At 48.7% G+C, this 14477-nt stretch overlaps 1 protein-coding gene across 3 annotated transcripts in view; it reads left to right on the top strand.

The window, feature by feature from the left end:
* Positions 1–14477, top strand: part of LOC141096343 (complement factor H-related protein 1-like) — a 511185-nt gene that overhangs the window by 478451 nt on the left and 18257 nt on the right. For all 3 annotated transcript variants that reach the window (XM_073582884.1, XM_073582883.1, XM_073582882.1), the window contains one exon: positions 5561–5740. In XM_073582884.1, coding sequence (XP_073438985.1) covers positions 5561–5740 — 180 coding nt within the window. The remainder of the gene's footprint in view (positions 1–5560; positions 5741–14477) is intronic.

The raw sequence follows: 14477 nt of genomic DNA, 5'->3' as shown, positions 1-14477 counted from the left end.
GCTGATGGTGTAGACAATTGTGGTGGACACACAAAACTTTGCCACATTTGGGCCATAGTGGTCTTGCCTTGTGCTGCGGCGCTGCCTCTGCTCCCTCTTTGTGCAGAGTTTCCTCTGCTGCCTCGACGCACAGAGCTGCTTTGTAAAGCACTAGCAACAATGCTGTCGGGTGGAATGGAAAACATTATGGACTGCACCAGTGACTCTTCGTATTCCCGCAGTTTACGCTCCCGGTTCAACGTTGGTATGAGCCTTTGTACGCTGTCCCGGTAGCGAGGATCTAGGAGGGTGTACACCCAATAATCAGCCGAGACGAGAATGTGGGCGATGCGGCGGTCGTTTCTCAGGCACTGCAGCATGAAATCAACCATGTGCTGCAGACTCCCAACTGCCAAAGAACCGCTGTCCCCTGTTTGAGGCGTGACCTCGGCCTGCTCTGCATCACCCCACCCTCGCTGTACATACTGAGTAGAGGTTTGTGTACCTCCCTCCTCTGGAGAGATGTCTTCCTCCTCCATCGACTCCTCCTCATCCTCCTCACAAAGTGTCCCCTGCCTAGGCCTTTGTGAGGAAACACGTAGCGCAGACTGTCCAGAAGCAGATGGCATTTGGGACTCCTCATCCTCCACCTCTTCCGAAACCTCATCCCTTAGTGCTTGCAGTGTTTGTTGAAACAGGCAGATAAGGGGGACAGTCATGCTGACTAGTGCATCATCTGCACTCGCCATCCGCGTGGATTCATCGAAGGCACGCAAAACGAGGCAGATGTCCTTCATAGAGGCCCACTCAATGGTGCTGAAGTGTGAACGGCGCATAGTGCGACTTGTTTGCGCCTGATGCAGCTGGTACTCCATGACTGCTGCCTGCTGCTCACACAACCGCTCCAACATATGTAACGTTGAATTCCACCGGGTGGGTAGGTCACATATGATGCGATGTTCCGGAAGGCCAAATCGTCGCTGCAGAGCAGCGAGGCGCGATCTTACCGTGCTGGAACGCCGCAAGTGAGCGCACTCTATGCGGACCTTGTGCAACAGTGCATCAAGATCCGGATAGTCCCTCAGAAAGCTCTGCACGACCAAGTTAAGCACATGTGCCAGACATGGGATGTGTGTGAGGTTGCCTAGGCCAAGAGCTGCCACCAGATTTCGGCCATTGTCACACACTACCAAGCCCGGCTGGAGATTCGCTGGCCCAAACCACACATCGCTCTCCTGCTTGATAGCATTCCAGAGCTCCTGCGCTATGTGGCTTCGATTCCCCAAAGAAATTAATTTGAGTACAGCCTGTTGACGTTTGGCCACGGCTGTGCTCATATCGGTCGTAACAGGCTCCTGCTCTGCTGTTTCTGAGGAACTTGAGTAGGAGGAGGAGTCTATGTGTACAGACTGGAGTCCTGCAATCCGTGGTGTTGGAAGAACACGTACAGCGCCACTCTCCAGATCTGTACCCGGCTCCACAACATTGACCCAGTGGGCAGTGAGGGAAAGGTATCGTCCCTGTCCATGGTTACTGGTCCACGCATCGGTGGTCAGGTGGACCTTGCTACTAACGGCGTTTAGTAGCGCATGTTTTATTTTGCCCTCAACATGTTTCTGCAGGGCAGGGACGGCTCGCCTGCTGAAATAAAAGCAGCTGGGCACGTTGTATTGGGGGACTGCCAATGCCATTAAGTCCCGGAAGGTGTCAGTGTCCACCAGCCTGAATGACAGCATTTCAACTGCCAGAAGTTTGGCAATGCCAGCATTCAGAGACTGTGCTCGGGGATGGTTTGCCGAGTAAGGGCGCCTTTTATCCCATGCCTGTGCTACCGATGGCTGTGATGGATGGGAACGTGCTGCTATGGGTGGAATCTGACAGGGTCTCCGGACAACAGTGGCAGAGGTTCTTCCTTGGCGATCCTGTGAGGAAGCCGAACCAGCAGTGTGTGAGCTGGAGGAAGAGGCCCCAACACGAACTGAAGAGGTGGTAGGTGGTGCTGTACGTTGGCCTACGTCTTCAGGGTGTCTCTGCAACTCCAACTCGTGCTTGGTGCGCACATGTTTCCACATATTTGTGGTATTGAGGTTGCTGACATTTCTCCCTCTTTTGACTTTCTGATGACACAGCTTGCATTTGACAAAGAAAATGTCATCTGCAACTGTGTCAAAAAGGACCACGCACTGCAAGTCTTGGGAGCGCCCGTTTTGCCTTTGGAATGAGGAATGCTCCTAACGGGTGCCGAAGTGGAGGGTACAGGCAACCAAGTCTTCCCCCTCCCTCTGCCTCCTGTTTTGGCCGGTAGGGGAATCTCTTCCTCCGAGCTGCTCCCACCACCTTCCTGTTCCTCACGCCATGATGGGTCAAGGACCTCATCATCTACCCTCCCCTCTTCAAACAGCTGCTTCTCCGGGGTTGTCTCGCCAGCACCGTATGCACCAGAAAGTGGCAACTGAGTCTCGTCATCATCTGATGCGTACTGAGGTGTGCTGACCATAGGCACTGGCCCACTCGCCTCTTCAGATTCAGAGGGACAAAGAAGTTGCGCATCACTGCATACTCCCTCTTCTTCACATTCAGGAATGCTGCTTGGCTGGCCCCCTCTTTCCAAGCCAACAGATTCCGAGAACAGAAGTAGAGACTGTGATGGCTCCTGTCCATGTCTCTCTGACTGCCTGGGCACTTTGGCAGGTGGTGAAGAGACAGATGGTTGCTCTTCGGTGCTCTGGTCCTGAGAGGCTGTGGAAGTAATTGAAGTCGATGCGTTAGCTGCCATCCATCCGACAACGGCTTCAATTTGTTCCTCCCGCAGCAGTGGGGTACGTTGAGGTCCTACAAAGCTGCGCATAAAGGACTGTTGCCTGCTAAAACTGGGGGATGCTGATCCACTGGTGCCCGCAGCAGGCCCAGAATCCCCACGTCCTCTACCTGCAGAATCCCCACGTCCTCTCCCTGCAGAATCCCCACGTCCTCTCCCTGCTGAAACTCCACGCCCACGCCCACGCGCCTTACTCCCTGCCTTCTTCATCTTGCCAGACTGCTTAAGATAGGCAGAAAAGTACAAAGGGGGGCCTTAGTGTGCTTATTCCTGAACAGCTGGTTACAGGTACAAGAAACACTAATTTTATGAAGTGTGTGTGTGTGAACTACACTTTAATAGGAGCTGATGTGGCCTACACAAGTTCCAAATGTAGTGTTTGGTGAACTTTTTTTGTGGTTTCTTTGTTGGAAACAAACTCAAAGTATGTGAACAAAGAATTGAAACTGATAGTATCACCAACTTTTTGGAGCTATTACAATGCAGGCAGGTAACCTACAATGCAAAAGATGAGGCTCCAAAAAAATTGGGTAATACTAATCTGGCTGCGCCGGCAGGGCACAAGCCAGAAAAAAAGGCTCCTCTATCTACTCCTATATAGTGTTTGCAACTAACCAATGTTGATGGATACGGATGGATGCACACTAATAGGAGAAGAAAAAATGAGCTGCACTCAAAGACAAATATGTGTGAGGCAGTGACGCACGTTGAGCGTCCTACAACCAGACGTAGCTGCAGGACACTCTACTCAGCGTGAGCTGCACTCACACACAGTCAGAGACCTCTCAGACAGCCGTGAACAGTGCAGCTAAGTGGGCACTGGCACTGACAGGCTGCAGAAAGGCTCCGCTGTGTACTCCTATATAGTGTTTGCAACCACCGTAGATGGAGACGGATGGATGCACACTAATAGAAGAAAAAATGAGCTGCACTCAAATAAAAATATGTGTGAGGCACTGACGCACGCTGAGCGTCCTACAACCAGACGTAGCTGCAGGACACACTACTCAGCGTGAGCTGCACTCACACACAGTCAGAGACCTCTCAGGCAGCCGTGAACAGTGCAGCAAAGTGGACACTAGCACTGAAAGGCTGCAGAAAGGCTCCGCTGTCTACTACTAGTGTTTGCAACCAACGTATATGGATACGGATGGAAGCACACTAGATTGAAATTATGTAAAAAATGCAGCTCAAAAATTAAAAGATGTATGAGGCAGCAGTGAGGCACACTGGGCAGCCTACAACCTGACGTGGCTGCAGGACCCACTCCACAGCGTGAGCTGCACTCACACAGCCCTTGCAGACAGCTGTGAACACTGCTGCTAGGGCAAAGAAGGCTACAGTGGTGGTTTATGTAGCCTGGGTAAAGCACTAGATGTTTGGTAGAATCGCTATTTCTAACTGTCCCTCACAGTCTTCTACAGCAGCCTGTCCCTAACTGAATTCACAGCAGAGTGAACCAGAAATGGCGGCTGCGGTGGCTTTTATAGTGCATCATGACATCATTTCGGCAGCCAATCACAGCCATGCCAATAGTTAACATGCCTACATGCCTAACAGGATGTGCCCACACTTCGGAGGATTCCCATTGGCTTAATCAAAGCAAGCAGGCTCATAGCATGATGGGAACTTCCGATTCCGGTATCCGATATGACAAAAGTATCGGAAGTCAGTATCGGAATTCCGATACCGCTAATATCGGCCGATACCCGATACTTGCGGTATCGGAATGCTCAACACTAGTCACGCCTTTTTTATGCCATTTACTGATCACCTTAAATACTCTGATCACATTGTTGTACTGGTTGTTACGATTACAGGGACACCCAATATGTTCCTGATATTTGCTGATTTGATATGTTTATTATTTTTTTTTAAAAGTGCATTAAAAATTACACTAGTGAAATTGATTTTCCTTTTTTTAGTAATTTTATAGGAAGAAAAAAATCAGAATTTTTCTTCACCAGGGACACAGAAATATACTGCTATGTACAGGTTATCTTTATATACAAGTATCATCTGCCTGTGGGTTCAGAGCCTGCAATGCAGCATCAAGCATATAAATGCATGCGGCTCACAACTTTAACTGCTGCAGGAATTATAGGGATTATGGGCTCAAATCCTAGACAGACCAAATTACAAGTAAAGAAAATAACTTTTTTAGAGTTTTTAGTAATTATTAATAATTTTATAGGAAGAAAAAAAAAGACTTATTTTCCCTCAAGAATACAGAGACATAGAAATACACTGCTATATACAGATGTATCTCTTTGCATCAGTATTATCTACTTGTGATATCAGAGTCTGCAATACAACTGAAGCATACCAAATCCTATGCCACTAATTAGTTCAGGCGCTTACCTTTAGCTGCTGACTGCAATGTAAGAGGTTGTTGGTTTGATTCCCTTGGAGACCAGAGAGGAAGAGAATTGCATATTTGATTAATATGTTAGAGACGCAGGTCCCGCCCCAGAGGAGAAGCTATGGCGTGAAGAAGACATTGAGGAGATGTGATTGGAAGTTGGGACAAAGCCCTGATGTGGCAGGACTGACCCCTCAAATTTGGACAGTCTCGCTGAAGCCAGGATGATTGTGATTTATGGTAAAGCATATATGATACAGGTGCCCTCTTCTGTCTTTAACTTGAGTACGACTGTAATTTCTCGTAGATTATTAGTACATTTACCTTTTTTATACTTACTGGAGTGTTTTTTGCCCCCAACAAATGATTCAGAAGTAACAATTAAATTATTTATTTTCCAGGTTTTTGTATTTTACAACCATCTGAAATGATTGCCAATAATATTCATTACAATATAAGCACAGTAGTGGAACGTGGACAAACAATCACATTTCAATGTGATGAAGACATGATGCCAGAAAAGGGGCTGGAAGCTACATGTACACTGGGAAAAATACAATACCCAAAATGCACTGCTGCAAGTAAGTTTTCTATGTATGCACTAATTTATTACAAAAATCAGGCTGTCTATAAATAGGACAAATGAAGGAATCAATGATGCACTGGCGCTAGGCACGATAAAAACTACCCAGCTGCCTGGGTTGGTGAACAACAACCACCTGTTGCCTGAAAAAGTGTATGTGAAATTTAAAAGGTCCAAACAGTGCTACGGGCAGAGAAAGGTGTGCTCATACAATATAAAAGTGGTGGGAGCGGTGATCAGATCAGTTCCCAAATAGATAATCACATAAATAATAACTGCTCACTAAGTTAGTGCATCACTTGCGCATAGTAAAAAGGAATTATATGTTATCATGTATAGCAAGGCGATGGTGTGTCAAAGATCACTCCAATTTAAACCTTGTATCCAAAAATAGTATAGTGCAACGCTCAAAGGAATATCGTAGTCAGTGATGATATGGTGCGTAACCATTTGTTACAGGGGAGTTTGAGAGCTATAATGTTAAATGATCCCTGAGCAATGAATGAGAATAAAGGTGAAGCAAATAAACTCGGTCCATCACTGAGAATGAATGAGTGAGATTCAATACATCACAGAGTAACAGTAATCGGCAGTAGGAGAACATCTTTTACCTGCTGCTTTGTCACTGCATGGGAGATGCGTGAGTTTCGCTGTCTCTATTCCTTGGGAGCAATGAGAAGAAGTGCTGTGGTACACTGATCCTGTTGGATCAGCTGGTTTGAGTGGTGGGTTTTCACTGTCCGGAGAAAGTGAGATGATCAAGATGCAGCCTCGGCTGGTGGCGTGTGCTGAGAAATCACTGCCGCTTGACCTGAGTGGTAGTGCACCACTAGCAGATCCGAATCAAAGTCAGGCTGGTTAGAGGAGCAATTTCAAATGCATTTCAAAAGCTGCAGTTTTCTTCATCAGGGATGTTGCAGCCTGGATCAAGTGAACTTTAAGTAGCAGGATTAATCTGCATGGATGATCATTATTATTATTATTATTTATTTATTTATATAGCGCCATTAATTTCATGGTGCTGTACATGAGAAGGGGGGTTACATACAAAGTTATAGATATCGTTACATACAAAGTTATAGATATCGTTAACAGTAAACAAATTTACAATGACAGACTGGTACAGACAGGGCCGGACTGGGACCAAAAAGCAGCCCTGGCACAAAAAAAATTCACCAGCCCACATACAATGAATGTCCTCACTGCACACACATTACACACACACACACACACACACACACACACACACACACTACAGATACCGCGCACACACTACAGATACCGCACACACACACTACAGCGCACACACACACACTACAGCTACAGCGCACACACACACACACACACACACACACACTACAGCTACCGCGCACACACACTACAGATACCGCGCACACACACTACAGATACCGCGCACACACACACACTACAGATACCGCACACGCACACTACAGCTACCGCGCACACACACACACACTACAGTTACAGCACACACACACACACACACTACAGTTACAGCACACACACACACACACACACACTACAGTTACAGCACACACACACACACACTACAGCTACCGCACACACACACACTACAGCTACCGCACACACACACACACACACTACAGCTACCGCACACACACACACACACACTACAGCTACCGCACACACACACACACACACTACAGATACCGCACACACACTACAGATACCGCACACACACTACAGATACCGCACACACACTACAGATACCGCACACACACTACAGATACCGCACACACACTACAGATACCGCACACACACTACAGATACCGCACACACGCACACACACTACATATACCGCACACACACACACACACACACTACAGATACCGCACACACACACACGCACACACACTACAGATACCGCACACACACTACAGATACCGCACACACACTACAGATACCGCACACACACTACAGATACCGCACACACACTACAGATACCGCACACACGCACACACACACTACAGCTACCGCACACACACACACACACACTACAGCTACCGCACACACACACACACACACTACAGATACCGCACACACACTACAGATACCGCACACACACTACAGATACCGCACACACACTACAGATACCGCACACACACTACAGATACCGCACACACACTACAGATACCGCACACACACTACAGATACCGCACACACACACACACACACTACAGCTACCGCACACACACACACACACACTACAGCTACCGCACACACACACACACACACTACAGCTACCGCACACACACACACACACACTACAGATACCGCACACACACTACAGATACCGCACACACACTACAGATACCGCACACACACTACAGATACCGCACACACACTACAGATACCGCACACACACTACAGATACCGCACACACGCACACACACTACATATACCGCACACACACACACACACACACACTACAGATACCGCACACACACACACGCACACACACTACAGATACCGCACACACACTACAGATACCGCACACACACTACAGATACCGCACACACACTACAGATACCGCACACACACTACAGATACCGCACACACACTACAGATACCGCACACACGCACACACACTACATATACCGCACACACACACACACACTACAGATACCGCACACACACACACGCACACACACTACAGATACCGCACACACACTACAGATACCGCACACACACTACAGATACCGCACACACACTACAGATACCGCACACACACTACAGCTACCGCACACACACTACAGCTACCGCACACACACTACAGCTACCGCACACACACACACACACACACACACACTACAGCTACCGCACACACACACACACACACACACACTACAGCTACCGCACACACACTACAGCTACCACACACACACACACTACAGCTACCGCACACACACACACACACACTACAGCTACCGCACACACACACACACACACACACACACTACAGCTACCGCACACACACACACACACTACAGCTACCGCACACACACACACACACTACAGCTACCGCACACACACACACACACTACAGCTACCGCACACACACACACACACACTACAGCTACCGCACACACACACACACTACAGCTACCGCACACACACACACACTACAGCTACCGCACACACACACACACACACTACAGCTACCGCACACACACACACACACACACTACAGATACCGCACACACACTACAGCTACCGCACACACACACACACACACTACAGCTACCGCACACACACACACACACACACTACAGCTACCGCACACACACACACACTACAGCTACCGCACAGACACACACACACACACACTACAGCTACCGCACACACACACACACACTACAGCTACCGCACACACACACACACACACTACAGCTACCGCACACACACACACTACAGCTACCGCACACACACACACACTACAGCTACCGCACACACACACACACTACAGCTACCGCACACACACACACACTACAGCTACCGCACACACACACACACTACAGCTACCGCACACACACTAGATACCGCACACACACACACACACTACAGATACCACACACACACACACACACACACACTACAGATACCGCACACACACACACACTACAGATACCGCACACACACACACACCAGATACCGCACACACACACACACCAGATACCGCACACACACACACACCAGATACCACACACACACACACACCAGATACCACACACAAGTATTACACACTTACATACTACAGATACCACACACAAGTATTACTTACACACACTCTCTCTTCTGTGGTGCAGAGGAGGCTGATGTCCATATGCAGCTCCTCAGGTTCTAGTGCTCACAGCAGCTCTGTCCCGTCACCTCCCCCGATGCAGATCAGAGCAGAAGACGATGTCACCGTGCTGGCTTGAGCTGCTTCCCTAGCTCTCCCTGGAAGCACAGCACTCACAGGCAGGTACTACCTTTAATCCTGCGTGCTGCTGGCTCTCTCCACTGTTCTCTGATGCTGGTACTTTCCAGCATCAGACAGAGAGGCAGGAGTCCTGTGCTGCTGCTGCGGCGGCCTTTTCAAACTTCTGACAAGGTCCAGTGTGCGGCGCGAGCTCTCCCGCTTGCCTGCACTGAGGAGGGCAGCAGCGGCGCACAGTCACGGACGTGGGGCACGCTCACGCACTGACGCCGGCAGATGCGGCCCTTGTCAGCGCATGCGATGAGAGGGAGCGCGCACACAGAGCCTAGTCAAAGGTTTTAAAGGGCCGGCGGCCCATTTCCTAGTTCAGAGCCACCGGCCCACCGGGAATCTGCCCGGTTCGGTATATTACCAATCCGGGCCTGGGTTCAGAGGGGAGAGGACCCTGTCCTTGCGGACTTACATTCTATGGGATAGTGGGGAAGAGACAGAAGGTTGGGAGTGCTGCAGCTCTGGTGGTTTTGAGGCGGCGGCTCGGGTGGTGGAGAGGTGGCAGAATGGTTATTTCAGGCTGTAAGCTTTCCTGAAAAGATGAGTTTTCAGGTTCCGTTTGAAGGATCCGAGGGTGGTGGATAATCGGACGTGTTGAGGCATGGAATTCCAGAGGATAGGGGATATTCGGGAGAAATCTTGGAGGCAGTTGTGTGAGGAATGAATAAGTGTGGAGGAGTGTAGGAGGCCTTGAGAGGATCAAAGGTTATGTGAGAGAAGATATTGGGAGATTAGTTCAGAGATATAGGGAGGGGATAGGTTGTGGATGGCTTTGTAGGTCAGTGTTAGTAGTTTCAACTAGATGCGTTGGTGAATTGGAAGCCAGTGGAGGGATTTGCAGAGGGGAGAGACAGCGGAGTAGCGAGGAGAGAGGTGGATTAGTCGGGCAGCAGAGTTGAGGACAGATTGGAGTGGTGCAAGAGAGTTAGCAGGGAGGCCACAGAGGAGAGTGTTGCAGTAGTCAAGGCGGGAGATAATGAGGGCATGTACAAGAGTTTTAGTAGATTGAGGGCTGAGGAAGGGACGGATTCTGGAAATATTTTTGACTTGAAGGTGGCAGGAGGTGGCAAGAGTTTGGACGTGTGGTTTGAAGGACAGGGCAGAGTCGAGAGTTACTCCGAGACAGCGGATTTCAGGTGCAGGAGAGAGCATGATGCCATTTACCGTAATAGATAGATCGGGTAGGGAAGATACGTGAGATGGAGGAAAGATAATGGTTTCAGTTTTGTCTACATTGAGTTTTAGGAAGCGAGGGGTGAAAAAGGAGGATATGGCTGATAGACACTCTGGGATTCTGGACAGCAGAGAGGTGACATCTGGGCCAAAGAGGTAGATCAGAGTGTCATCTGCATACAGGTGGTACTGGAAGCCATGGGACTTTATGAGTTGTCCTAGGTCAAGAGTATAGATGGAAAAAAGTAGGGGCCCCAGGACAGAGCCTTGGGAGACTTCAACAGATAGATGGTGAGATAAGGAGGTAGTGTGGGAGTGTGAAATGCTGAATGTGCAGTCAGAAAGGTATGAGGCAATCCAGGACAGGACAAGGTCTTTGATGCCAAGGGAAGAAAGAATTTGTAGCAGTAGGCAGTGATCGACTGTGTCGAAGGCAGAGGACAGGTCAAGAAGGAGAAGGATGGAGAACTGTCTGTTAGCTTTGGCTGTGAGTAAGTCATTAGTAATTTTGGTCAGGGCAGTTTCAGTGGAGTGGTGGGGGCGGAAGCCAGATTGGAGGATATCAAGGAGGGAGTTAGATGAGAGGTGGGAGGAAAGTTGAGCATGGACATGTTGTTCAAGGAGTTTGGAAGCAAACGGGAGCAGTAATTTGGCGCTAGAGCTGGGCATAGCAGTTGGGTCAAGGTTTGATTTTTTGAGGATGGGTGTTATGGTGGCATGTTTGAAGGCAGAGGGGAAGGTACCAGAAGTTAGGGTTAGGTTGAAGAGATGGGTTAGGGCTGGAATGATCATGTTAGTGAGGTTGGGGAGCAGGTGGGAAGGGATTGGGTCAAGTGCCCAGGTGGTGAGGTGTGATTTGGAAAGGAGATGAGTAAGCTCTCCTTCAGTGATGTTAGAGAGGGAGGTTATTAGTGAAGGGCAGAGGTCTGGTATGTGGAGTGGTTGGGTGGTGGAACAGTAAAGGTTTGCCTTGTTTGGGCAATCTTGTTTTTGAAGTAGGTGGCAAAGTCCTCAGCAGAGATGAGTGGAGTTGGAGGTGGCAGTGGTGGACGGAAGAGAGAGTTAAATGTGCTGAACAGTTGTTTTGGGTTGTGGTATAATGAAGATACAAGGTTTGTGAAATAGGTCTGTTTAGCAACCCACCTAACTACAATCTTTAATCTCTCCCTCTCCTCGGGCATTTTCCCATCCTCTTTCAAACACGCCATCATTACTCCATTACTAAAGAAACCCGCTCTCGACCCATCCTGCACAAACAACTACAGACCAGTCTCCAATCTCCCCTTCATCTCTAAACTTTTGGAGCACCTAGTTTACTCCCGCCTTACCCGTTACCTCTCCACTCACTCCCTTCTAGACCCTTCACAATCCGGCTTCCGCCCCCTACATTCGACTGAAACTACACTCATCAAAGTGACCAATGACCTTCTTGTCATGATCCCAGTGCAGGTTTTTTGAGCTGCACACCGGGGGTTAATGTCTGGAGCTCTGTGCAGGTTTTGACCTGCACACTTGGGGTTAATGATTGTGGCCTCTTTCTGGTTCTGGGAGAGCTTCATAAACCCCTGGGTAGCTTCAATCCCTGTCAGTTATACTTTTGCCTTTGGCCTAGTGTGCTGACCCCCGTGTGCCTGTGTGTTGCTATAGCTTGTTTATATGGTTCTGACCCGATTCTGTTTCCCGTTGTGAGTTTGCCTGTTGATTTTGTACTGCGTTATTATCTGTGTATGACTCATTGCCTGTGACCTGACTACTCTCTGCTCGCCCCTCTTGTACCTGGCAGCTATCTGTGTATGACTCATTGGCTACGTCCTGACTATTCTCACTGTCTATGCCCCTTGGTAACTTTGTCTCACAGTTACTCTGCTAGGAATTGTCTTGCAGCTCCTAGCTCTGTGGAGTTTAGGCCACACCCCTAGCAGTCACGTGCTTCAACTCCTGCGGCTCTGTAGTACGCATCTATTCGGTTGCTGCCCACTCCACAGGTAGCTTTGAGCACAGTTCGCTTTACTCAGGACACGCTCACTGGCTCAGTGAACAAGTTCAGTGCGGTGTCTCTGACACTTCTGACAGCAAAACGTAACGGTGACCATTTTCTGCTCATTCTTCTTGCCCTATCTGCAGCTTTCGATACTGTTGACCACCATCTCGTACTCTCTAGGCTCCAGTCACCAGGCATTAAGGACACTGCTCTCTCCTGGTTCTCTTCCTATCTCTCTGACCGCTCCTTCAGTGTTTTGTTCTCTGGCTCCACTTCATCTCCTGTTCCTCTTGCTGCCGGGGTACCTCAGGGCTCAGTCCTTGGCCCCCTTCTCTTCTCTCTCTACACAGCCCCAAATGGACAGACCATCAGCAGATTTGGCTTTCGGTACCATCTTTATGCTTATGACACACAACTATATACGTCTTCCCCCGACCTTACCCCCTCTGTAATACAGAACGCCAGTGACTGTCTGTCCGCAGTCTCCAATATCATGTCCATTCTCTATCTGAAACTTAACCTCTCCAAAGCTGAACTTCTGCTTCCGCCATCCACTAACCTCCCTAAATCTGACAGTTCCCTCTCCGTGGGTGGTACCACCATAACACCCCGGCAGCAGGTGCGCTGTCTGGGTGTTATGTTTGACACCAATCTCTCCTTCACATCCCATATCCAATCTCTTGCCCGCTCTTGCCGCTTACACCTAAAGAACATCTCTAGAATCCGCCCTTTTCTCACCATGGAAACAACAGAAACCCTCACTGTAGCGTTGATCCACTCCAGCCTGGATTACTGCTACGCTCTATTAATTGGCCTCCCCGTCACTGGACTATCCCCTCTCCAGTCCATACTTAATGCAGCAGCCAGGGTCGTCCATCTGGCTAATCGGTACTCGGACGTGTCCGCTCTTCGTCAGTCATTACACTGGCTGCCCATTCATTATAGGATCCAATTCAAAGTACTTGTTCTCACCCATAAAGCTCTCCACGGTGCAGCACCCCCCTACATCTCCTCCCTCATTTCTGTCTATCGGCCTAGCCTATCGCTGCGCTCTGCAAGCGACTTTCAACTAACCTCTGCACTGATCCGTACCTCCCACTCCCGACTCCAAGACTTCTCCCGTGCTGCTCCTATCCTCTGGAATGCTCTACCCCAAGAAATTAGGACTAACCACAATTTGCATAGTTTTAAGCGCTCCCTCAAAGCACATTTGTTCAGAGCGGCTTATCACGTTCACTAATCAAAGTCATTCTATGTGTAAGTGTGCGTGTATAACCCATTCACTATCTCCATCCATCCTTCACTCCCTCAAGATGGCTGGACCTTCATTATAAATATACAATTGTAAATACACACCTGTACTTTGTATCTCTCTCACCTCATTGTAGATTGTAAGCTCTCACGAGCAGGGTCGTCTTATTTCATCTTATTTTGCTTTAATTATTATATTGTTAACGTTGTTACTTATGACTTGTGTTTTGAAACTGTTAAACTATAAAGCGCTGCGGAATATGTTGGCGCTATATAAATAAAGATTATTATTATTATTTATTATTAGCAGAGGTGAGG

The sequence above is a fragment of the Dendrobates tinctorius genome, unplaced genomic scaffold (genome assembly GCF_039654945.1).
Source record: "Dendrobates tinctorius isolate UK_male_01 unplaced genomic scaffold, ASM3965494v1 ptg000074l, whole genome shotgun sequence".
NCBI lineage: Eukaryota > Metazoa > Chordata > Amphibia > Anura > Dendrobatidae > Dendrobates > Dendrobates tinctorius.
Note: the sequence above shows the minus strand (reverse complement) of the source record. Positions and strands in the feature narration are given on the sequence as shown.